Source organism: Schistocerca nitens, chromosome 8, assembly GCF_023898315.1.
Source record: "Schistocerca nitens isolate TAMUIC-IGC-003100 chromosome 8, iqSchNite1.1, whole genome shotgun sequence".
NCBI classification, from domain to species: Eukaryota; Metazoa; Arthropoda; class Insecta; order Orthoptera; family Acrididae; genus Schistocerca; species Schistocerca nitens.
The window spans coordinates 287,854,468-287,881,380 of record NC_064621.1 but is presented as its reverse complement, the minus strand read 5'-3'; the positions used below and the strand labels follow the sequence as shown (position 1 = coordinate 287,881,380).

Genomic DNA, 26,913 nt, shown 5'->3' with positions numbered 1-26,913 from the left:
AAGTATCCCTCTGGTATAATTTATTTATCCATTGAGTCAATGGATAAACAATCGATTTTCTTCAGCAAGTTGCAAGACATGTCATAAATATCACCGCTACCTGATGACTTGAAGTTTCTCACCATTTTTAATAAAATACTAGCGAAACCTTAGAGAAAGTAAAGCCTAGTTTACACGACATTGGGTTGTGCCACTTGTTGCGTGGAATGAGTTGCATGCAAATGGTTTCATATTTGACTGTTGACACAGTGAAACCAGTATACACTTCAGGTTCGCCGTTTTATGGGTACCTGAGTCGCGTCTGAAATGAAAGTTTTGGCATCTGCATGTCGTACGAGTTGTGATGGAGTTAAAGCTTGTTGTGGGGGAATCACTGCATAAGAAAAAAAATAAGAAACATGTTTAGATTCATGAGTGGATGAAGAAAAGACATCATCTTGGTTGCTCAGCATTCTTGCTGAAATAATTTGTAATGGAAGACACAAGAACTTCTTTTAATTATCTTAGAATGTCACCAAAACTGTTCACGTTTCTTCTAAATAGAGTTAATTTTGCGATAAGGAATAAAGATACTAATTAATCAGGGGAAACATTCCACGTGGGAAAAATATATCTAAAAACAAAGATGATGTGACTTACCAAACGAAAGCGCTGGCACGTCGATAGACACACAAACAAACACAAACATACACACAAAATTCAAGCTTTCGCAACAAACTGTTGCCTCATCAGGAAAGAGGGAAGGAGAGGGAAAGACGAAAGGATGTGGGTTTTAAGGGAGAGGGTAAGGAGTCATTCCAATCCCGGGAGTGGAAAGACTTACCTTAGGGGGAAAAAAGGACGGGTATACACTCGCACACACACACATATCCATCCACACATATACAGACACAAGCAGACATGATGTCTGCTTGTGTCTGTATATGTGTGGATGGATATGTGTGTGTGTGCGAGTGTGTACCCGTCCTTTTTTCCCCCTAAGGTAAGTCTTTCCGCTCCTGGGATTGGAATGACTCCTTACCCTCTCCCTTAAAACCCACATCCTTTCGTCTTTCCCTCTCCTTCCCTCTTTCCTGATGAGGCAACAGTTTGTTGCGAAAGCTTGAATTTTGTGTGTATGTTTGTGTTTGTTTGTGTGTCTATCGACGTGCCAGCGCTTTCGTTTGGTAAGTCACATCATCTTTGTTTTTAGGAATAAAGATACTGTAATGCATGAAGTACTTCGCCAAAACTGAAATTACATATCACATTGCGTGCATTACAATCGAGAACACTCGCCTTGCTATAAGATGCGGATTTAGTTGGTGATGGCACTTTTTCATTAACACCAATAATTATTAACATTAACAATAATAATTATTAACATTAACAGCAGTAATTATTAGAACAGGTCACATTAAGAAGAGAATGGTTTGCAAACTACTGTCTTAAAGATAGATCTGTACTGTGGCAATATTTCAAAATTCAAACGTGTGAATGGGGAGCATTGCTGCGGCATTTTAAATGGATGAATATTGAATCAAGAGTGCACCTTTTTGATTTGTGTAGTCTTCCCCCCGTGTCAACAGTATGCCTTAAAAAAAAGTCGGCCAACTCGAACAATGGGATTTTAGTCTTGTAGATGAGAGCATTTCCACAGCTAGAATTACATTTGCTTGTATTTTTATTAATTCAGGTGTATATCTGCTTCTAATTCAATAAATTTTGCCCTGCCGCTCAGATATTGTCAAAGTTTCTATGTTCTGATTGCACATGAAGGTCTCAGGAGCCGCAATATATTGCTTATTTTTGTAATCAACATCACTGAAATCCCACAAACACCTATGCAAAGCATAGATATCCAAAAAGCGAACATTATTCTCCTTTCCTCACTGCATAGTTCAGTTTGTCTTCACTCTACACACGCACACACACATAACCTCAAAACTCATGCAGCTAGTGTTGCCAAAGTTGGAACACGCCAAAAGTGTTTAGTTTCACCGACAAGTTGTGCAAACGTGTGGTGCGCGTACGCAGTGGACGGTAGTGAAGTTGTGTGCAACCTAGTGTCGTCATGTGAACTAGACTTAAGAATTTTACTGTAGGTTGCTCCATGATAATTTTTTCTAAGAATTCTGAAGGACTTGTATAGGGTTTACTGGTGCTTTTACTTACTTTCTTCACGTAATTAATAAAATAATCAATAAACTCTGGTGGAGAGAGATTGATTTAGACCACATGTGATTCCTTGGCAACACTGTTAGAGATTCCAAACACCTCTGCATTTATTGTTAGAACTCGCAATGCACTAGGCATTGTGTGACTTTTTGCTTCAATAACTGCTTTTTTTTTTATAATTGTTTCTTTGTCATACATACAAGAATATTGCATTTTCAGACTTAGTATTATTGTGTGTATTTGACATCATTATTACATGATCTTTTGTCTCCGTGTTTTACTGTACCAAGAATTTTTCTTTCTTGACACCTTTCTACAGCCTCTGTCTGGTACTTTACGTCTTCTAATTGGAATACTATCATTAAATGTTTGCAGAAATGAGTTAACAAATATTCAAATTTCATCTTAACTGTCTCATTATTTGATAGGCAATAATTACCATCATTTCTTTGGGAGATTTAATCTCTGTCTGCAAGGGATTTCCTGAACTTTCCAATTTTTCCGCTGCTCATTGACCTAGTGATCACCATTTTTTAGCTACCCAAGGCACCACTGAGACTGACCGAGCTTGATCCTATTAACATATATTAATGACACTAATTTGTGGTCAGAAAAGGGGAACATTGTTACATCACATTGATCTTGGGCACACTTGTAATTAACAAATACATTGGTCTAAATGTGCTAGTTCTCTAGTGGGTCTATAGTTGACACACTGTAGATTGAACAGTCATAATAGGTTTTTCAGATCACTAACACTGCGCTTATCAGCTGACATGTCAAAATCAGAATTAAGATGACAACCTATTATGATGTCATAGTTGGTAAATCTGTTCACAGTGACTGCGCATAGAAGGATGTCCATTTTTTCTAAGAATAGACTATAAATATCACTGGGAGAAGTGATAAGACTGAGCTTCATACTGCTCATAACAATACCAGTAGCTTCAGAATTCAGTTCTTCACTCAGATAATCTAGATATACCTTAACCATCAATTGGTCTGCTAATATAGATTGCTACATCACTATTTTGAGCTCTTCTGCAATAACTGTTTAAGGGGCTCCGGAACGCCCTATACTTGCAATGTTAAAATAACGCTTATAAATTACATCTTTCCTCACAAAGTATTTGAGGTAGGAAGTTGAAATTTTTACAGATTATTTATTGGAATATGGGCTACAACTTAACACAGGGATTTTACAAAATTTTAGTTCAGTTATTAAAGATGATTTTTTTTCAATTGTAATGAAAATTCACAACATTTTTTTTGCAATTTTTTATTTATATATTCAAAAATATACAGTTTTTTTGGAAAAAGGCTGTGTTAAATTATGCAGAAGGTACTGTGTAACATTTACTGAAAGTTTGAAACAAATATGTTTGGAAGATCCTTAGAAAACATGTAATTAGTATGAGAAAATAAAAGTTTTGGGAATCGAGCGACAAAGATTGGATTAACTTTTTAGTGCATTCCAGGTCCATAGGATGGATTATCTTCATCCTCTGCAAACTCCTCCTCCAGCTTCCTCGTGTTCCTCCTCCTGTTTACTCTTGCTTGTATTTCTAGACTCTTTACAGCCCTGTCTGCAGCCCGAAGGCGTTCCTTGTCTAAAGCAAGCATCGCTCGTACCATGTTAGAACTTATCTTCATTCCCATATTTCTAAATACCTTGCACCTTACAATGTTGCCATCATTGAAAGTCGCAACAGCATCATACACACCAAAGTGAAGTGTTTCTATTCCAACAAATACAGTCTTGGGGATTCTCGACCATATAACACTTTTACACTTTCATTGGGGTTTTGAGTTTTTCCGTGAATACACTTTTTCAACAGTTCAGGTGCTGCTAAGTCTCTGAAAATAGGTTTTATCACCTCAATTATTGCATGAGGCAGACTATGCTTATGAGTGTACACTTCACCAGTTAGCAATCCTTTGTTATATTTACACCAACTGTCTTCTTCTTTGGGACACAAGCTATGTTGGAGATTTTCATCGGTTGAAGAAGTATGAAAAAAAAGAGCCCAAACAGCCTTCTTCATTTCGTCGACACTTTGTGTATTTTGCCTAATAGCCATTCCATAATAGTTCTGTATTTTGTCAATTACACCGTCAGTTAACCTTCCCTTCCCATCCAACCCTTTACCATCACTGAGTTTTTGTTTTTTGTATGAAGCTTTCAGTCGCCGAAGTCTTGTTCCCATTCGCTTCTGTACGTGTCCAATACACTCAAATTTCTGCACTACAACATCATCACCATAGGGCTTCAGTCCTTGAACATGTTTGAAACTTTTAGAATCACCGTCACCAAGGTAATTAACATATCGCACTTTATCACACGCCTCAGAACGCTGGAATATACTGGCAACACCAGCCACTTCCATTCCTCCACTACTGCCACTATAGTTAGCTTTGCAATTATTTTCATGTGTACCTTTATATTTTTGTGGACATCTACAATACTTTGATATTACTGCTACATCTAAAACTTTCCCTGTATACATACTGGTGGCAGATACTACACCATGAAGAGATGTGTGTCCCCGTTTATGCCAGGTACCATCGAACGCTGCAGTCAAATCTCTGTTACCATTATTTTCCATTACTGCCTCTTCCACAGCGTTCTTCATAGATTCTTCTTCTTCTTCTTCTTCTTCTTCTTCTTCTTCTTTTACGGCCTCATTGGACCACTTCAGTCAATCATTTCTGGTCCTCTTCTTTGGTATTTTCCCCTTCCGAGTGGCCCAGTATCTCTTCATTCGTTCCGATGCTTTTCGTCGTTCCTTATCTGTAAATACCCTTTTCATTGTATGTCGTTTGTCAATTTTTGGTTTAAATCTTATTTCTGTGTCCCTCAACTTCTTTAAATTTGGCGTTTTGTTCTGCAAATCATCCAGAGTTATTTCCAGTTCTTCCATATCCTCTCTTATTTCCTTAAGCCATCCTCCTTGTTGTTTCAAATTGCAGAGTTTCTCAATAATTTTCCTTGATAATCTGGTTTCTGGTGTCCTCAGAATGTGACCACAAAAAGAGATCCTTTTCTTTTGTATAGTATCAGTGATGGGCTCCAGTTCTCTGTATACCACTTCATTTGGAACTATCCGCCATTGCCCAGCTTTTTGATATTTCTTATTTATGCATGTTCTAGCAATTCTTCTCTCTACTTTTAAAATTTTGTCAATTCTGTTTTTCTGGGTGACTTTAAAAAGAGTTTCACTTCCGTATGTAACCTCTGGTTGAACCACCGTCTTGTAATGTTTTAATTTTGTTTTAATTGATAGACATTTTTTATTGTACGTAGACCATGTTAGTTTTTGAGCTTTTATCATTTTATTAGTTCTTGCTCGCCATGCAGGTTTCTCGTCCAATTTATGTGTTATAATTTCACCCAGGTATTTAAATTGTTTCACTATTTTAATTTCCCTATTGTTCACTGTGATGTGATCTATTACAAGTGGATCCGTTACCATTATTTCAGTCTTTTCAAATGATATCTGGAGTCCTAATTTTTGTACTATATTTTGTAAGCTTGTTATTTGTTTCGCGGCTTCCTGAATATTATTAGCTAGTAATGCTAGGTCATCAGCAAATCCCAAGCAATTTAGGTTTATTTTATCTTTCTTAGTTCCAATTTTAATATTCATAGGATTTTCCTTGTACCATTCTCTCATTACATATTCAAGAGCACAATTGAATAGCAATGGTGATAAACAATCTCCCTGTCTCAACCCTGTTTTAATCGTAAATGGTTCAGATATTTCTCCTCTAAATTTTACTTTGGATTTGGTGTTTGTTAAGGTTAACTGTATCATTTTTATTAATTTAGGATGAAGTCCAAAATTCCTTAATATTTTCATCATTGAAGATCTATGGATGCAATCATATGCCTTTTTGAAATCTACAAAGGTTATGACTAGTTGTTTTTGCCTTCTTTTGTAGACATCCATAACTAACTTCAAGGTGATTATCTGTTCTGGGCAGCTTCTCCAGGGTCTAAATCCTCCTTGATATTCTCCCAGTTCCAGTTCTAGTTGATCTTTACAGCGGTTGTATAGTATTCTTGACATGATCTTATACGTGTAGTCCGAAAGGGAAATTCCTCTATAGTTGTCTGGATTTGATTTTTCTCCTTTCTTATGTAATGGATATATTATAGCAGTAGTCCAATTTTCTGGTAATTTCTCTTCATTCCAGATTTTTACTATGCATTGGTGTAATGCTATCTTTACTGGTTCTGCTGCATATTTCCAAAGTTCAGCAAACGTTTGATCTTATCCACTTGCTTTGTAGTTTTTGAGTTCTTTCAAAGCTCTGTAGACCTCATTAATTGTAGATGGATTTATATTTTCTGCTGGTGTTTCAATTGGGGTTTCTGTGTTTATCTGAAGAAGTTCTGGGGGATCTTCACAATTTAGTAACTTGTTAAATGTTTCTGCTAGAATTTCTGTATTTTTACTATTGCTATGGGCTAGGTTATTATCTTTATCTTTTAACATTAATGTTGGAGGATCATATCTTTGTAATTGTCTGCCAAATATTTTGTAATAGTCTCTTGAGTTTGTTTTTTCACTATTTGTTTCTATCATTAGAAGTATATCTTTTTGGTTTTTTGTGTTGTCTTCCTTTGTTTTGTGAGTTCCAAATATGATTTTTCTGTTTTTTTCATTTTGATGCCTTAACCAGGTTTGGTGTCGATCCAACACTGCTTCATCACATTCATCGTTCCACCACTGGTGTTTTTTCCTAGGATTTATAGGGGCAACTTGTTCAGCTATTTGTTTCAATTTGGGAATTATTTCTTCCAGATCATCTGTTATTTTTATATCCCTGGTTTGTGCTTCATAATCCTCATTTTGTATCAGTTTATGAGGGTCATAGGTTCTCTTCAGATTCTATACAGACGTCTTCTACTTTAGACCCTATTAATTTATTATAGGTCGTAAATTTGGTTGGGGGATTTGGAAGATTCATGATGCCACAGAAAATTGCACCTGCAGTAGCACCCTTACCAACTGAATGCAAGGAATAAACAAATCTAATGTTGTGTTCGTAGATTTTGCTACCATTTTCTTCAGTTGCAGTTACTGCAACACTGTTCCAAAAGGTGGTCATGTATGAACACTTATCACATTTCAGTTGTATTTCACTAGCAAGTCCTACGTGCTTTATTATGGAGAGTTCCAGACCAACTTCACTACAATGAATACATCTTACACAGTTTGAAAAAATTCCTTTGAGAACTGACATATCAAATATTTCATTCACATCCGATTCGCCCATAAAACATTCATAGTTTTCACTCATTGAACCAAGCTTTTTCTGTGAAGTATTTTCTTTCCCACTTTGACTGCTATGGGCAGGTGTACTTGAGAGGTTAGGTTCACTCACTTGGTTATCGTCTTTATTGTTTACAGAATAACACATACCTTTGGCTTTCCAACATTTCTCCTTTTCTTAAAAGCCTTCAGAGGATTTCTAATAACTTTACTTTTACTCATTATTATACTTCAACAAAACAGAGACTCAAGAAACAGAATTAATTACGAATATTTTCGAGATAACGACAGAGTAAATAAACATGAAACAATCGACAATCACACCAGCGATATATATTGAACCATCACAGGTTAGCCACAACACATACTTTATCTCACATCACTAAAATGTACCTGATGAACACGGACGTTAATAATAACACCATTTGACAGCAGTTTAACAGCGCCACAGTGGGTCACGCCCATGTAGAACACATTTCAAAAAAAATTTAAAAATAGTTGTAGTCTTCGGAATTGAATAAATTATATATCTATTAAAAGGTAATAGTCTGCAGATTCAGAAAACGCAAAAAAGTAAAAATTGAACTTTTCATGATTTTGAGCCTTTCCGGAGCCCCTTAATAAACTACAGTTTTCTAACTTACAAACTGGAAGATCCAGGATGGAATGTAACAATATAATGAGAAGGAAAGTTGCCACACACCATATAGTAGAGATACTGAGTCTTTTTGTTGTGCCTATCTGCTACTCAGCATCTCTACTATATGGTGAGTGGCAATTTTCCTTCTCATAATATTGTTACAAACTGGAAGTTCGTCTTCGGTGGCCAGTGTTCAGTTAAACTTGAGAGGTCAAATTTATTCTCTGATGAAAGGCCATTCAATACCAATTCCTTATTTTTCAATTCTTTGATGCTTAAAAAATAAATTTTTTAGATCTATATTCTACTCTTCATCTTTTTTTTTGGATGATACTTATTTTTGGATTTTTTTTTGCTGGTTTATCCAGTTTTTTCACTCTCATCAGGCCATTTTAGTTTCTTTTTTTAATTATTATTTTGCAAACATCTGTAAACATCCTGCTTAACATTAGAGACACCATTCTATTTCGATGCAGATCGTCCTTTCCTAGGCAGTTTCCATTTTGGAATTTATTTGTATCTGTGAACACTGCTCCAAACCTATCACATTGTTATTTTGTGACACAGTTTATTTTGCAGGTATATTTATCAATTATGGATCTTATTTTAATTATTCCACTGATTATGAGCCAGGAACCTGCATAGACACTTCTCACTGAGCGAATAAAGTTTCTTGTCTCATTGGTGATTTCTTCTTCATTGTTACTTTTTATCAAATTTGCCCCAAAATGTAATAGTACACACCACTACTTATGCTCAAGTTAATTTTCTGCAGTATTTTGTTTTGAGTTTCCACATTTTTATAATGCTTGTTAAGCTGTTATATTTTAATTTCAGGTTGCACGTCTATTTTGCATCCTGGGATGATGACATTTTTCAGTTAACGAATCGCCTGTCAATGGAAATTCAGTTTCATTTCTTTGTACACTTCAGTAACCACCTTTTCTTTTAGTGTGTGTTACCTACTTCCCCGTATATTTATATACTGAATTTTGGCTTATTAATGTGTGTCAGTGATTCATTGGGCACATCTGGTATATTAGACCTAAAGTTTTGATCATTAGTACTGCTAATACATGCATGCAAGTTCTCATGGTATTGTTTTGTTTCTGTTACCAAGCTTTCACACTCACTGGACTGTTTTTCTCTTACTAACGTATTATTTTCTTTACATGGAGCTATAATGCAATGTTGTATTGTTTCTGTTTTACAGCTTTCGGACACACAGAACTCTTTCTTGTAATAATTTATCATTTCCTTACTTTAAAATTGAGATTTCGTTTTTCGGTACCTCGACATCACTTAGCAGTATCTTGATAATTTCACTTTTTTCAAGTTTGGACAAGCCCATAAAAAATCACCAGTGTTGTATTTTAAGTTTATTTTGGCACACTTTTTGTGCAACCAATGGTTGCACTTAACATATATGGCTCCTTCTTTTTATGTTCTTTACACAATGAACTGTTCGCTTTTCCATTTTTGATGAGAGTGAAACACTTTCCTTTTTTATGGGCTCCATCTTGCAGATCTTGCATTATTCGCACAAGAAATCTCTCGGCATCAAATACAGATACTTAAAGCATTTATTAATGAGTCTGTCAACAGTTGCAGTATTCATATTAGGCAACTAGTTTCAAACTGTAAGGTTCATTTTGAAGCTTGGCTTACTGAGGTTGCACTGACAGTGCCTGAAAAGTGGCAACACATGCATTATTAATGTTTGCAGAATGAATGCCACAATCTACATGTACCTCTTTCCAAGTCAGTATCAATAGTGTTTGATTTTGGCTTGGTAAGAGGCATGTTTCGATTGTGACATTCACTCTGCAAACATTTATAAAACATGTGTTGCCACTTTGGTGTTTATTATTAAGATCAGGCACTGTCATTGCAACCTAAGTAGGCCAGACTTGAAAATGAACTCGTAAAGTTTGAAATGAGCTGCTTAATATAAATACTACAACTGTTGATAGAATCATTAATATGGTAAACACTTTAAGAAATTCAATGAATTTACTGGTTCCCTGTCAACAAAATGTTAAAAAAACTACACACACACACACACACACACACACACACACACACACACACACACACAAGAAAGGCTTTCATCCCAATGTATATAATGAGCCTTTATTAGTCTTTATTTAGTGTCGACAGACATCCAATCACCACAGACATCCAATCACTAGAATATTTTGATTTTGTTCTGAGTATCCTATACACACACGTCATAAACTTTTTATATTTACTGTCGCATGGTATCAGAGCCAGTTTATCTTTTGGGTGGTTCATAATGTAATTTTTGTGATCCTTATAGGCTTTGGAGCATTGTTTTCAGAAAATATTTTAATTACATTGAAACAAAGATCCCATACATCACCATCATTTACCCTCACCATGACATCTTTACCCTATTGAAACAGTTGCCTAACTCCTTTTGATGACTCACTGAAGACTTTGAATTGGTATTTTATTTGGGAACACTAAAACAGTCCTTAAGAGACTGAACATTCTTAGCACTGCCATTTACTCACATGACTGTGAACTAACATGATTGAGGGTTGGTTTTTAATTAGGTTGCAAAATACAGAAATATGATACGAAACAGTTGTTGCACACTCTAAACGTGAAACCTAAGTGTGTTACAGCATTGAGTTTATTTTAATGTATAAAATATGAATAGGTTATATCTTCAGGAAAAACACATGAGAAAGTTTTATGGGCTCCTTCCTTTGAGTGGTGAAATTATTGTTTTGTCTGCATTCACATCATCCTATACCAAATAGTACTAGCCTGTGAGACTGGACCTATACAGAGAAGGACAGCACAAATCGTCACAAGTTTGTTTGACTTGTGGGAGAGAGTCTCGGAGATGTTAAAAGAACTGAACTGGCAGGCTCTTGGAGATAGTTTAAATGTATCTTGAGAAAATCTACTAACAACGTTTCAAGAACTGGCTTTAAATTAAGAGTCTAGGTATATACTACAACCCGCTACATACCACTTGCTAGCATAGGGATCGTGAAGACAAGATTAGATTAATTACAGCATGTACAAAGTCATTCTTCCTGCACTCCATATGTGAATGATACGGGAAAAAGCCCTAGTAACTGGTACAGTGGGATGTAGCGTCTGCTGTGCACTTCACATTGGGTCACAGAGTGTAGATGTAAATGTGGGTGTCAGTGAAAAACAGTACAGGAATGTTGAACACTAGGTATCTGAAAGTGAGCATATTTTCTGTGGTTAAAGTCTAATACATTTCGGTGTGGTGGTGCTTAAAACACAGTGAGGCACAAACGTCAGTGTTTGATTGCTTGCACAACCATTTGATGCCCTTCCTTTTAAAATTGTGTTCTGTCTGAACAAAATTTTTTACTAGTGAGTAGTTTGTGTTTGCAGTAGGATAGTGTCTTCTCTGGAAAATGATGTGCAATACTACTGCCAATTTTTGTCGCTGAAATTGCTTGTTGCTGATAAAATCTCCTCCCTTAGCAGCCAGTTTCTTCCCTCCTGTGTTCAGGTAGTCTAGTGGGCAAAAGTTCCTTCCAGTCTTTTCTTTTTATAAAATAAAACTGTTGACTGTTGACGTAGTACATAAGAGGACAGATAATTTGTCCTTCCTCTTCATTCTTTCAACTAATGGATGGAGAATTGATGCACTCTGTCAACATCAGTTTTGTTTTTATTGTAATTAATGACAGTCTAGCTTTATGATATCTGCTACTGTTCCTCCCATGGTTCTCAGTAGAATTTCAATGCTAGTCATCTTATGCTTTGTGGAAAGACAATAGTTTCATTCTGATGTCCATGTGTCTGCCAAGTTTTCTTTCACTTGGAAATAAATGTGAGTCATCTTGAAAGCAAAACTCTTCATTGTCTGTTTCTTCTATTTCTGATCCTAAATCTCTGTACACAATATCCAACATCTCCAGTTCTAGCAGCTCGTTATTCACCATTTCTCTCTTTGTATGCACCACAGTGGGTTCTCTTTTTAGCTGTCTAAATCATCATGAGAATGAGAGATCTGGTGAGTGCACTCTTCTTGCAACAGAACAATGAACTGTTCCCACATTATGAGAACAACTTGCTTCGGCAACCCACTGAACAACCTTCAGGCAGTACATGCTCTCCTATGCATACAGGAAAGCCAGGGCATACATACCTGTATGGTATATGGGTATCATGATGTAATTGTTAATTTCTGTGATGTTTTGCAGTCAAAAAGTGACAGATGGCTTTTGCAGGATGAAATGTCAATCACGTAGCAATCTTACTTATCTAGTGGTTAAAACTTTAAAATGTTTCTGTGGTGTGGTTAGTAGAACTGCCAAAACAGTGCTTCAGTTAGTGTTAATACCAAAACTGATATTCTGCACCAGTAAAATGTGACCTGTTGTGTGCACATGTTTCAATCTTTTTATCTTATATTATCTTGGTAAGTTGTGTCAAGATATATAAAGTCACTGGTGCCAGTGCTTCATTAGTAACTCTATTCAAATATTATGAAGTACTTAAAATAAGGGAAAGGCAACCACTTACCTCTAGAAGATTGGTTGGAGTATACAGATTCATACACATAGAGCTTGAAAGCTAGTGTTAAATGTGTCCTGTTATGGGCTTCTGTGTACCACACTTCAATCATATAAAGGTTAGTGGTTGCCTTTCCCTTATTTTTTGTACTTCTCCATTCAGGAATTTGTTAATACACAGACACCCTCACGCAAATGCAACTCTCACACAAGATTGCAGTCTCAAGCAACTGAAACCACACAGCAAGCATCAGCATCAGTGCATGATGGGAGTGGTGACTGGGTAGGGTTAAGGACGAGGCTGGGGTGGGGAGGGAGAGGGGTAGTAGGGTAGGGGTGGCGGACAGTGAAGTGCTGTAAGTTAGATGGAGGGCAGGGAGAGGTGGGGAGGATGTGTGGGACAGGTCTTGCATCTAGTCTATTACAGGGGTATGAGCCATTAGATAAGGGGTTGGGAGCAGGGGTTGTGTAAGGATGGACGAGTATATTGTGCAGGTTCGGTGGATGGCGGAATACCACTGTAGGAGGGGTGGGAAGTATAGTGGACAGGACATTACTCATTTCAGAGCATGACGAGAGGAACTCGAAACCATGATTGAGAATGTAACTCAATTGCTCCAGTCCTGGTTGGTTCTTAGTTACGAGGTGAATGCTCCTCTGTGGCCGGGCAGTGGGACTTTGGGAAGTGGTGGGACACTGGAAAGACAAGGCATGGGAGATTTGTTTTTGTACAAGCTTGGGAGGATAATTAGGGTCTGTGAAGGCTGCAGTGAGACCCTCGGTATATTTAGAGAGGGACCACTCGCCACTGCAGATGCGACGACCATGGGTGGCTAGGCTGTATGGAAGGAATTTCTTGGTATGGAACGGGAGGCTGCTGTCGAAGTGGAGGTATTGCTGGTGGTTAGTAGGTTTGATATGGACGGAGGTACTGATGTAGACATCTTTGAGCTGGAGGTCAATATCTAGGAAGGTGACTTGTTGTGGTGAGTAGGACCAGGTGAAGCAAGTGGGGCAGAAGTTGTTAAGGTTATGGAGGAATGTGGTCGGGTGTCCTCACCCTCGATCCATATCGCAAAGATGTCATCAGTGAATCTGAACCAGGCGAGGGGTTTAGGATTCTGGGTTTTTAGGAAGGATTCCTCTATATGGCCATGAATGGGTTGACGTAGGATGGTGCCATGCGGGTGCCCATAACCGTATCCTGGATTTCTTTGTAGGTAATACCTACTCCCAACCCCTTACCTCATGGCTGATACCCCTGTAATAGACGTAGATGCAATACCTGTCTCATACATCCTCCCACCACCACCACCACAACCACCACCACCACCACCAACACCTACTCCAGTCCGGTCACAAACCTCACGTATCCCATCAAATGCAGGGCTGTGTGTAAGTCAGTCATGTGATCTACAAGCTAAGCTGCAACCACTGTGCTGCATTCTATGTGGGCATGACAACCTGCCTTCATGAATGGCTACCAACAAACTGTGGCCAAGAAAAAAGTGGACCACCCAGTTGCTGAGCACGCTACCAATCATGACATCCTTCATTTCAGTGAGTGCTTCAGTCTATGCCATATGGATTCTTCACACCAACACCAGCTTTTCTGAATTGCGCAGGTGGGAACTTTCTCTTCAGTATATCCTATGTTCCCGCAACCCTCCTGGCCTCAACCTTTGTTAGTCATTGTCCTCTCCCATCCAGCCCCTCCTCTGGTTCCATTCCAGCACTACACAGCACTCATTCAACCATCACACTCAGTCTTTTCATTGCCCTCCTTTTCTGCTACCCTGCCCCCTCCGTTCTCCACCTCTCCCCTGGCCTCTGTCTTACCTGCAGCACTTCGTTGTCCACCACCCCTACCCTAATATCCCTCCCCCTCCCTGCCCCAGCCTCCTCCTTACCCCCACCCAGTCGCCACTCCCATCATGCACTGGAGCTGCTGCTTGCAGGTTGGTCTCGGTTGCTTGAGACTGCAGTTGTGTGTGAGTTGTGTTTTCATGTGTGTGTGTGTGTGTGTGTGTGTGTGTGTGTGTGTGTGTGTGTGTGTGTGTCCCATGACTTGCTGTTAGGTGTCAATGCTGGTACAATGATGTAGGGTTTAAACACAAGCATCAGTGTACATTGCACTTGCAGAGAATCAACATTGGTCGGGACAAGTGAGAAGCATTTTACTTGTAAAGCTCTTTTATCAAAACAACAGCAATATTGCTGCTGCTCTTCATGAGTGTAGACGCATTAAAGGAATATGTGGCTGAAGAATGTGAAGTTTGAATTAACTGGTGATGTGGGAATTGCTCCTGGGAGAGACAAATGGCCAATTGCTCAACAGATTGTCGAAGAAGTTACTGTTGCTACACCTGAGAATGCTGGATGCAATGTGCAATCTGCAAGCAGTGCGTAAGCAGTCTCAGGACAACTGAACTTCGTGTGATCCGCCATTCAAAAAATGCTGTGAACAATTGTCTTGCAATCTCTAGTATAGTTCCTTGCCATTGTGGATGCAGATGGTAGTCACATTGAGCAACGACTGTAACCTGGAACGTAAATGTGGTACTCAGTTATCAAATGTTACCCTTTCGGATGGAAATTCAGATGTATTTCTTTCAGTGATTTATTATTTCTCTTCTGCATGTCATTACAATTTTTCAGCAAAGTTTCATTTTCCAAAGATCACAAGTTTTTCATGGGGATCCTTCAAGTAATGAAAGTTTCCTTATAACAACCCTGTATTACTAAGTTCTGAATTTGTACAACTCACCCTGAATGTGTCAACACACTCTTTTCTAGAAGTGACAGCATAACCTGTAAACAATTGTAGAGCTTTTGACATCATTCACTAAGTTATTCATACACATTAAGAGCAGCAGCAGCAGTGCCTTAATACAGGCACAGCTGATTTTCTGTTCACTCTGATACTCTAAAGAATGCAAAAATATGGGACGAAAATGGATTCAGCCTAATTATTCGCTGAAAGAGGTGCAGATCAAACAGGAACCACCTGCTTTTCTTAATGTGCCTTGCATCACCACCACATCACCGGGATTCAGTGAGCCTCGCAAAATCTTTTTTACCCTAAATATAATATGAACAGACACTGGTAAATATTCTAACTTGTTATATAGAGAGGAAAAAAATAATTTCTCCTGAGTGTTATAGTGGAGGTAAAACATTTAACCGAAGAGTGCCCATTAACAGCTTTCAGTGGTGAACACTCCAAATCCCTGTGTGCAACTGGAAAGGTGGTCAAATATTCCTGTAGTATGAACATCTGGCTTCAGTTATGGTTCTGTGTATTTTGTGGTTTTATAAATTTTATGTATTTTTATATCCATCCTTTTTCTCTTTTTGTAGGACTTTCTTTTATATGCACACTTAATGTTTGTGTTTTAGACCATTAGTATACAACTAATTCATGTGTTGTCGTACACCATACATTAAATAAATAAAACAGGTCTTATGATACTCCTTCTGTAATTGCATAATAGTGCTTACCTGACAAGAAATTATTTGTCCAGCCTCAATTTTGATTAAATATGCTCTAACTTAATACATTACTACACAGTAATTTCACATTACACCATACAAGTAAATTCCCGAAACACTGATTTGACTGCCATTGGCTAAAGTTTCTGGACCTTGTGAATAAAAAGTGAAATTAATTTTTTTTAATGTATCCAACATTCTTGATGAGTTTGCAGAGGAGTTTATGTTATTAGAGGAGTTTATTTTATTAGAGCATCAGAGGTGTTGTATATTTCTACAGTGAACTGACAATGGTAACAGAGATGCATAACTTTGTGATTCAGTTGTACAGTTGCATTGAAAATCATACACGCTTCCATAACAAGCCAAATGACCTTCAACAAAACGTACCCTGGTGTATGACTATGCCATCACATTCTTGTACAGAGCAACACTTTGGGCATTGTTGCATATAGCCCTCAGTAGGGTGATGCATCCATCATTACCCTTGCACTTAGTCAGATGGTCTTTGGGAAATGGCCACCAGAAATAATTGTTGGTTTAGTACATAATGCAGCCTAACAGTTCATGCTCAGGTGCTTCATTTTTATTTAGAGATTTATTTCTGTTTCTGTTTATAAACATATTTCTAAATTCTTTGTATTCACTGTTTTTTGCCAAACATGCTTACAACAATATTTTCTCTCTGTACAAACAGAAGCCTGGAATTTTTGTCACATTTGTAAATATGTTGTTGATTTTAGATGCAAGCCAGAAGACACTGCTGACCTTTTATTCCTTCCCATTTTAAAATTTTGTGTAGATGTGAGAATTTTAATGTAGTAAGTTGATTAACTTCTCATTTTTTCTGTTTAAGTAGATATGTTATTTTTTTATGTTTTTGTAATATCGTATTTATATTTTAATGACTATTTGTTTTTAAACTTTTGCAAAATTTATTTTCAAGGTTATATTATTTTTTCAAAATTTTTCAGATGATTGATTGTGCTCAGAATGGGAACATAGGGTGTGATGGTGGTGATACATGTAGTCTTCTTGAATGGATTGTTGCAAAAAATATTTCTATTGAGTTAGAAAAACAGTATCCATTAACTCTGGAGACACAGACATGTAAATTAAAAGGGTATGTTTCTCAAGAAATATTAAAGATACTGACATCTAGTTTTTCTGTTAGCAAGAGTTTTTAGTACATATTATCCCTGAACCTTTGTTACTGAAAATCATTATGATCACTGATGAACTTTTTGTGTAACATTTATAGGAGTATTTTAGCTACCACAAAAGGAGATTACTGCTCATTGTGTGAAATTTTACAGTATATATGGTAGTTCCCATGACAGACAAATTCAATTGAGACATAAAAGGGAAGTAACACATTCTGAAAGGGTAATTCATTGAAGTCATATGTAGCCTGGCACTGTAGGAAACATACCACACTAAAAACTCAGCTGGGGGCAAATATACTGTTACAACAGCATCAAGAGAAGTGGTGGTGTTGATAAGACATTGGACCTTTGTGTTGGAAGACTGGGTTTCAAATCACCTTCCAGGCATCCACATTGGGGTTAAATGCCAGTTTTTCTTTATTTTGACACTTAATGCGAAGTATAACCCCTTTAAGTTTTTGGTTTCCATGAGCATAAATGAACGTATATGTTTTAGTACATGAATTATTTTGAGCTTCACATTGTCTCAAAGTTTGCTGTCAATAAGAAATTTGAACATAAAAGGAAAAGCTATACCTTTGCTTATCGTGTGTCTCACTGACATTTATTCATTCATTTCTTCTGTGTGTGATGTTGCTTAACATTCAGGAGTCTGGAAGACTTGCCAACAACATAGCCATCCTCCCAATTCAACAGTTATGTTGGCACGTTGTCTGCACTGTGTGCTGCCACCTCTGTGATTCTGAAGCTCCAACAACTCTTTCTTTCTTTTTTTTAAATAGGGGTACTTGTTCAAAAAATAACATTGAGATCAAAATATTTATAGAGATTGAAATCATGATTTGCTTGATATCAGCTCTCATTCAGTTGATGATAGAATGTTAAGTCCCAGTCTTTCACTTCTGGAGTGAATTCACTATCTCCAATGCAGAGATACATTAGATCTTCAAAACATTAGCACAGGTGAGACATATTAGAGCTACAAAGTTCATTTGCTCAGACTCCATGAGTCCAATTGAAGCCATCCAGTGCGCATATCCATTCACGTTGTCCAGAATACTCTCCTTACTTAATTCATGTAAGGAAGAAGGTAACTTTTTGTTGGGTACCAGGGCATGTAAGAATTTGGAGATAAAATAGCAGCTGCAGCAGCAAAGGACACCTCCATGATGTCTACGGTGGGATTTTGTGAATACCTCCTATATGCAGTGAACTCGCTGACGAAATACATGGCCATGTGATTATGGGAGGTGGTAGTGTCAGACAAAAAGAGTTTGTCACTGTACTTAACCAATCAGCCCCATTATGCAATTCCTTCAAACCACAGAGGCATGATGAAGTGTTGCGTATTTGTGTCAGGATTGGACATAGTTCACTGATGCATGTGTTCCTTCTGTAGGAAGAGGACCAACCATTGTGTCATGCTTGTGATGTAGAAGTTTCAGTATGCTGTATTTTAATTGAATTTATTTTCTATCATGAGAGGGCAGCAACTGGTTTTCCAGCTGATCTGTCAGCTATTTTGGGCAACAATGAGACAAATGTGGAATAAAATTTGAGGTTATGCGTGGTATCTGACCTTCCATGTAATTTGATATGCAGGAGATTTTAGGGTGTTCTCAGGTTGCCTGGTTGATAGATTGTTTGAGAGATCAGCTTGCCACTATACACAAATTACTTTTTAATTCACTTGAGAAAACTAAAACTGAGAGACTGAATTGTTGGCAAATACTTATCTTCAGGATGCAAAATTTCAGTATTGCTAACAAAAACTCATAAAAGTACAAGCACTATTCTAGCTTACAGAGCTAACAGTTCCTTCCTTAGGGAAGAGAGAAGGATAGCTTAAATATGTGCTATCGAGCTGACGTTTTTGGCTATATCTGGGGGTGAAACTGGTAATTGATAAAAAGACATAATTTTAAGTTTATGTCCACCCTTCAACTAAGTCTTGCCCAAATAATGTAACCCATTGCTTCAATTTCTATCTTGGTGGTTTTAAGTTTCTTGTCTATTGGGACAGATACATCACTACCATTTCCCATTATCCTACCCTTTTGATATAGACATAGATTCACTGCAGCTTTCTGTGCCTAGTATTCTGTGAGCTCTACTGTGTATTAGGACTGCTTCAAACCTTGGCAGTTTGTTGTGAATGTCTTGGCAGAGTTTCACTAATATTTTAATTGTCTTGTCTGTGGTGTGCAGGGAGAAGGGGAGCCAGTTATTTGGATCTTCCACTAATACTGTCTGGTCTTCTCCAGGTATCGTGCACAAAAAAAAAAAAAAAAAAAAAACAACTTTTGTGCACTTCATGTACAGTTATTTACCTGGCTAGCAGCCTCTTTTGGGTAGTTCATCTCTGATCCATCTAGGAAGACCCTCCAGTCATGTGACCCAAGAGTAGGAAGTTGCAGTCTAGCTTGTCACAGCACTTTCAAATTCTCTCGTTCAACCCTTTCACTCAATTCAAAACCAAAGGGAGATACAACAGTTCCAGAGACAATGCTACAAATTGTGAACAGCATTGAAGCTCTGTGAGAGGCTAATCTCAGCCTTCTCTACCTGTTGCTGGAGTGATCAAAGTATGTTCTTGGAGCCCAGATGACAGGCATAATTTATTCCAACAAATGCCACAATCTGCAGTTAGTTGCACCCTACTCCCTCTGTGGTTGCTGGAGCAATCTTTTCAGTTTGTTGTCTAGGAATGTTTTGGTAAGGGGGTAATACCAACACTATTGGTGAACCTAGCCCCCTACAACCACAAAGATTTCACAAACTTTGTTATTAATTATAATCTAGCAATTACAATTCAAGATGCATATAGTAGCTTTGTTCAAGCTCAAAGAGAACCTATCAACAGAAGCAGTGGGCTAAGTTTGCTAGAAGGACCCAACAGTTAGCTGCCTGGAACCTTCAGCTTCTATGTGTCTAAAATATTCACATTTAGAAAAGTGTAGCTGTAGGTAAACATGTTTGATGGAATGACAACCATACTTCAATGGCACTTAGAGTTCAGCACATTTGGAAGAACGGAGATTGTTTGCTGAGGAGGTCTAGAGTCACTTTAAATTTACTAACTAGAACAAAGAATGTGCTCTTGCACAAGTTTTTCCCTTAACTTTTTATAACATTTTAAGTGTGTTGCAGTTATATACCTGTGTTCACCAGTGCATTTAAGCAGGTTGTAATATGGCTGTAATGTTACAATGATAAAATATAAAATGTGTCTTGTTGCAGAGATAAGTTTAATATGTCTGCCTTTTTGTCTCTGGTTTGGTAACATATGTTTTTGTGGCTACTGGACTTGAGTTTGGTGGCTTTACTGAGAGAATGTGATTAGTCACGAAATAATGCTGACCATGTGCACAAATGTCTCCTATACTTTGCAGATGTTAGTTTGTTAATTAAAAGATGGAAAATGCCACTTCAAGATGATAACAGTATAAGTCAAATTACTTGTTTTTATTGCCATTTCAGCACATAATCCACTTACACTAACAATGCCTAAACACATCCAGTCTTGTGTTAATAGTTAAGCTTGTTTCACATTCATACTGATGTAACCAATGCCATATTGCGTTTCCACATTAATCAGACAGGTAAACCGCTGATAAGCCTTTCTTACCTATGTTAATCGTAATGTGACCTGATCACGGAGTTACTGATTAACAAATGCACTACTCTTTCAGCCATAATTCTTCCAACTAGCCCCTTGTGCCTTTCCTCAAAATAACTGAATTACTCAAACACTTTTTTCCTACAAACCAACATAACACTTTCAACTCTTAGCAGATTCTTCATGCTGTTTGTCTGCTATGCCTCAGCCACTCTATACTTAAGCCCGACGACGACTCTGTGCACACTGACTTCCCATATGACCAGTACCACTGGGGGATTGTTGATGTTAAATACAAGAAAATGCTCCCTCCAGAGAAAAGGCGCACTCAGCTGTGAAAATTCCAGAAGCCAGCCATAGGCAAGGAGTACAATATTGCTAAGTCTTAACATCAAAGACAGCTGTACTCCTTACAAGGTGACTTTCTGTGCTGCTATGTGTTTTCGTTAAGATATCCCCAAGCTTTGTTTTGCTAATTTTTTTGGTGCAGTTGGGAGGGCAATGGCATGTTTGAGCTCTTCCTCATCTGCTCCAGTTTTCTGCATGCGATTCAAGCTATACAGTGCATGTATGCAGTAGATAAAAAAATCCTAAATATCAAAGACTATGTTCTAAGGTTTCAAAGTTTGAATAATGAGGTGCCCTTCTGCTGGCACAGAGGCACATAAGTATTCCAGGATACAGTAACCAAGGTAGTATGCACAGCAAATCCTGTGATTCATTGTGTGATTCCCTTCATGCATTTTGCTTGCTATTTGAATAGAATTGCTGGTAAGAAGAGTGACTGGAAGTCGTGCAATTAGCTGTGGCCTGGTGACGCCAAGATCTAGTCCTTCTGGGCATTCACATTTGTGTAAACAAGGCGCAATCTGTTTCAACAAGAAGACCTATCAATGTGCAGTGCCTATAATGTGCAGATTTCAATATGATTGTGCTGGGAGAGTGGGCTTTTGTAAGATGTCTGATCTGCATCCTAATATGGTAAGGAGGAGATTTTAATGCCATGGTGACTGGCTGATCCTCTTTTTTTAAGTGATCACTGCATCACACTTCCGTGATGCCTTACTTTAGCCATTGTTATTCTGCGCCGTCCATGGATTTAGGAGATTTCGGAACAGGTACTATGTTTACTGTTTTAATAGGGTGTGATTGATTGCGATCAACCTGTTAGTGTACAATGACGGATTTACCCATCATTGTATGTACAGAGACAGGTACAGCTGCCACTGTGCAGTCACCTTGTTGTGCAGTGCTTAGGCATGTACTGCATTACTGTCAGCTATATTTTTAGTTCAGGAAGCTTGTTAAAAGATAGCACCTTTAAATCTTCTAGAAATGTTCAATTGCAGCAAAATATTACAGTGCAAAGTTGACACTTTTTTTATATGTTCAGTAGTGCCTCTTGGCCTGATCCGTATGAAATCCAAGCCGAAAGAATAGCTTGATTTCTTGAAGAAATGATTTGTGAGAGATTGATGGAGAAATAGATCCTGAAAACAATGAAAACACAGAATCATAAGTAAGTGAAAGCACAGAATCAGAAGTGAGTGACAACAGTGGTCGTGCTGACAAAGATGATTTTTCCCTCGACAATTGAGAAGCAATTACATTACCAAGAGCAGTATTGAAGGCGAGGTAGACATTATTATTTGCAGATCCCTAGGCCAAAACCTTTCAGAAATGCTTGTAACTCTACGGTTTTTTGACGCCATAGTTCTGGGAGTCAGTGGTCAAGGAAATAAATTTATTTGCAGCTGAAACATGCAGAGCAAAGAATTAAGATTGGCAAAGCACATTGGTTTCCTGTGACAGTAGAAGAGATTAAGGCCCACTTTGCACTCTGCCTACTTATGTCCAAAAGAAAGAAATGATCTGTACAAGATAACTGGGTGAAGAGAAAAATAATACAGACTTCTATTGTTGCTAAAACCATGCCTTTTAGGAGATTCAAAGCCATCTCAAGGTATCTTCATTTTGCTACTTATCCTGCAGATACGTAGCATGACAAAATGAGAAAGGTCAGACCAGCAGATCTGTCAAGAAGAAGAGTGATATCTTCTTATTGACAGATTTCTGAGGGTGTACAAGCCTGCAAAATTTTTGTATTGATGAGAGCCTGTTGAAGTTCAGGGGCAGATTGTCATATGTACAATACAGCCCTTCAAAGATGGCAATATTTAGTTCAAAAATATATAAATATTGCCCATTTGACATTCAATACTATTACAGTTTCAAAATTTATACAGCTCTTGAGGCAGAAAAAGTATTCAGCAGCCTGGCCAGTGAGGAAGTTGTTTTGGATTTGTGTGAGACTTTACTGGATGAATGGACAACAATATACATGGATAATTGGTATAGTTCTCACACCTTCTTTCTAAGGCTGTTGGAGATGAAGGCATATGCAACCATACGGGAAGTACATGCCATCAGAGTTCAAGAACTCAGTGCTGAAAAAAGGCAAACTGACTTTTGCATCAGTGAATAAAGTTAACATAAAATGGGAAGACTAAGCTGAAATCTAATTGCATCATTGATTGTAATTGAGAAATGGACGGAGTTGATACACATGACCTTAGCATCATATCCTCTTATGAAAAGATACGTGAAGGGATATAAAAAAATATATTTTTATATGTTAGACATGGCAATTCTCAATGCAAGTATAGTACACTCTATGATGAACACCAGTAAAGAAGAATGTGGTTCACAGATTTTTGTCTCAACCTGACAGAACAAATTTTGAAAAATGTTTAGACTTCCTGATTACAGGATTTAGACGCTTAAGCCAAGAAACAAATCCATTAATACAACAAGGAATATACTGGGGACATTTTCCCACCCAATACCTCCATCGGACAGAAAAGCAGCACCATCTAGAAGTTGTAAGGTCTGTTACAACAGAAGAGACTGTGGAGAATCCTGCTTTGAGTGTGAAGAGTGCAAGATTTTCATACAGATGGATAAGAGTTTTAAGCTTTATCACACTCAGAAAGACTATGTATGATTATATTTCATAGTGTAATAGAGAAACACAATAAATAGACTGCTAGACGGCTCTAATATAGCTTATAGTATGTTGCTCCAGAAATGCTCTAAAAATGAAATAAAATGATTGTATGGCATTTATTGGCTGGGATATCCCCTTTGGGGTTCGACCGCCTTATTGCAAGTCTTTTCAGTTGATGCCACTTCGACGACTTGTGTGTCAGTGTTGATGAAAATGATGATAGACACACAACACCCAGTCCCCTCTCAGGAATCGAACCCAGGCCCCCTAGCATAGTATGCAGTAACATGTTCAATTTATTGGTCATAACATTCTACAGTAGTACATAATTTTCGACTGACATTTAAAAGTAATAAAACAAACTAAAATTAATTGCAGGTTCCTTGACATTTTAGAAGAAACCCAAGTCTAGACCAGAAAGTGATGGTCGTCATTTGGTCATACATGGTTTTCCAAGATCAGATTGTCTCTCGTTTCTCCATGTTCTGAATCACATCATCGAAAATTGGAGTTCACATGACGGTTCTTCTGAGGAAGTTGGCATATGAGCTACAGAGGCGGACAGGAAAACGGCTGAAAAATAAGTGTACTGCTGTGTCACAATGTCAATAAACAGGGTGTATACAACATGAGACAACCGGGAAATCCGGAAGAAACCGGGGAATTTTTTCATCCAGGAGAAAACCCGGGAATTTTTCTTTGTTTTAGTTTTCTGTTAAAGTTTTGTAATTTTGACTGGCAAGAATTGATACTCGAGCAAAAAATGTTACTGTATCTTGCTACTCGAGAATAATACTGCTACACAAATGAGAGAGAGAAAAAATAAAACTTTAGTTGCAAAGGAAATGCGCCATTTACAACAACAAAACACTGTGCACACGCAAGTGTCTGCAAGCAGAAAAATATGTCAAAAGCATTAGGGTGAAGACTATGTATTACTTCGTAACAATAAACTGCTTTCTATGAGTGTGGCTTCACAGCTGTTTACATTAGATTCATTTGAACAGTTGCCAGCAGGCTTATGCGGTTACTTAAAGTGTAGCTGTATCGGCAGTAGCAGCAAGTAGGCAGATAATGAGAGAATTTTTTTCTCGCGCACCCTAGCTGCCAGATTTCCGCATGCGCAGAGTTTTATGGGTTGTAGTGAGAAGGGGCTTAGTCTCCACGTGACCCGTGTTTGCATGAAGTGATTTCGCTGCTTCTCTTCATTTACAGCTCCCATGTCAAATGAAAACAAAACTGCTTTCTGTGGCCGGCAGCTATCAAGTGAATTAAAATAATTCACATAAGTACAGAAGGCAAAAATATATTATTATTTTCAATTTTCTGATTTTATTTCCAAGTCTTGAGCAGTCAAGCATTAATCGGCTTGCAGAACAATGAAGTTATGTTTGTCAGGTTGCTAAAGAAATTTGGCTTCGTTAATCTTTTCTGCTGAGGCAATCAATTTATTTTAAACAAAGTGTTTCATTCCACAGTATTGGCTAGTTCCAATTGTTCGCTGAATTTCAAGTGAACATTATCATCTTCTGTCATGTATGGCATTGTGCCATAATATAGAACCAAACATGAGATAGTACAGTACTGGTACTCCAAGAAAATATACATGCCAAAAACCACACTGAAAAGCTTTATATCAGGTGGGACCTACTTCATTGTGAATCTGGGCAAACCGATGTGCACTTCTAGCCGAATTATGCATTTTAGTATGGTTTGCGAAATTCCAATGCTCTTGGAATATCCTCTGATGTCCTGTTTCTTTTATGGCGTAGTGTAAGATCTGTTAATGCTTTATTCATACGAACACGCCGGCTTCCTACATCACTGCAGCTACACACGCACAATAGTGCCTGTTTTCTGGCACTCTCTGGCAACTGCTAAAACGAATCTATTTCTAACAGTCTTGGGATAGTATTGTGAATGATGTTTTGAAAGGCATTACTTTCAAAGTAAATCTCTTTTTGTGCAAGATGAATTATGTTACATGTGAGAAAGTGGGATGAATTTCTTAAATCACAGAGCGTTTGACTCTCGTTTAAAACTGAACACTTTGAGGACCAGCCATTTAGAAGAATTTCGAGCACAAAAGACCGAACATTTGTGTCATTATTTTAAATTTACTGACACTTTTGTGTGATGTATCTTATAGTATAACACGCGCAAAAAAGATCAATATTACACACGAAAGCTTAGCTTCTCTTATAGGTTAGTAATCTTAGAGATCCACATTATATGTGAAAGCTTAGCTTTTCTTGTTGCTACAGTATGTATATTAATGTAAACCGTTAACTTTTCTTCTTTGTGTGTTCGCACTACGTAACAGTGTTTCTGCTATTGGCTGACTAAACATGTGTCCTATGCTCTGAATATCTGCTGTCATCCTCTGGCAAGATGACGTGGCATGAGATATGATTAGCTTACAAAAGGACATCGCAATCTTGGTTTCAACACTCTGGAAACTAACATGCTGTGTTTGGTGCAATTCCAATTTATACTTTCGTAATACAAAAATGTGGAGTGTGTATGTTGCTGCACATCAAAGGTCTTTCCATAAACTTCTCCCCCCCCCCCCCCCTCCCCCATCCCCACCCCCACCCCCCTAAAGTGCCGGGAAGTTCTACACCAGTGTATAAAACATTAACCATTCAACAAAGGATTGATAAGTTTTTGGAAAAAGTGTATTTTCGCCCGGGAAAAATTTTATTTTTTAATAGGGATATCTGGGAATTTTTTTTCCTTGTCTTCGTATACACCCTGATAAAAAAATTGTATGACAATGGGTTAAGTAGATCAAATAGGAAATAGGACTTTTTGTGTGTGTGTGTGTGTGTGTGTGTGTGTGTGTGTGTGTGTGTGTGTGTGTGTGTGTGTGTGTGTGTGTTAGTTCAGGAAAGGTATTAATATCCTCAATGTCAAGTGCCCTAATTCTGTGCACACTGTAATTAGTTAATCTTATCTTTGCGATCCCTATGGGACCAGCACATGGGGTCGTAGTATAATCATGTATGCCTCACTTAG

The 26,913-nt window shown here is 37.8% G+C and overlaps 1 protein-coding gene across 1 annotated transcript in view; it reads left to right on the top strand.

Annotated features, from left to right (window-relative positions):
* Positions 1–26,913, top strand: part of LOC126198776 (cathepsin O-like) — a 123,195-nt gene that overhangs the window by 77,207 nt on the left and 19,075 nt on the right. Inside the window, exon 4 of the mRNA XM_049935339.1 lies at positions 17,078–17,226. Within this exon, the coding sequence (XP_049791296.1) occupies positions 17,078–17,226 (149 nt within the window). The remainder of the gene's footprint in view (positions 1–17,077; positions 17,227–26,913) is intronic.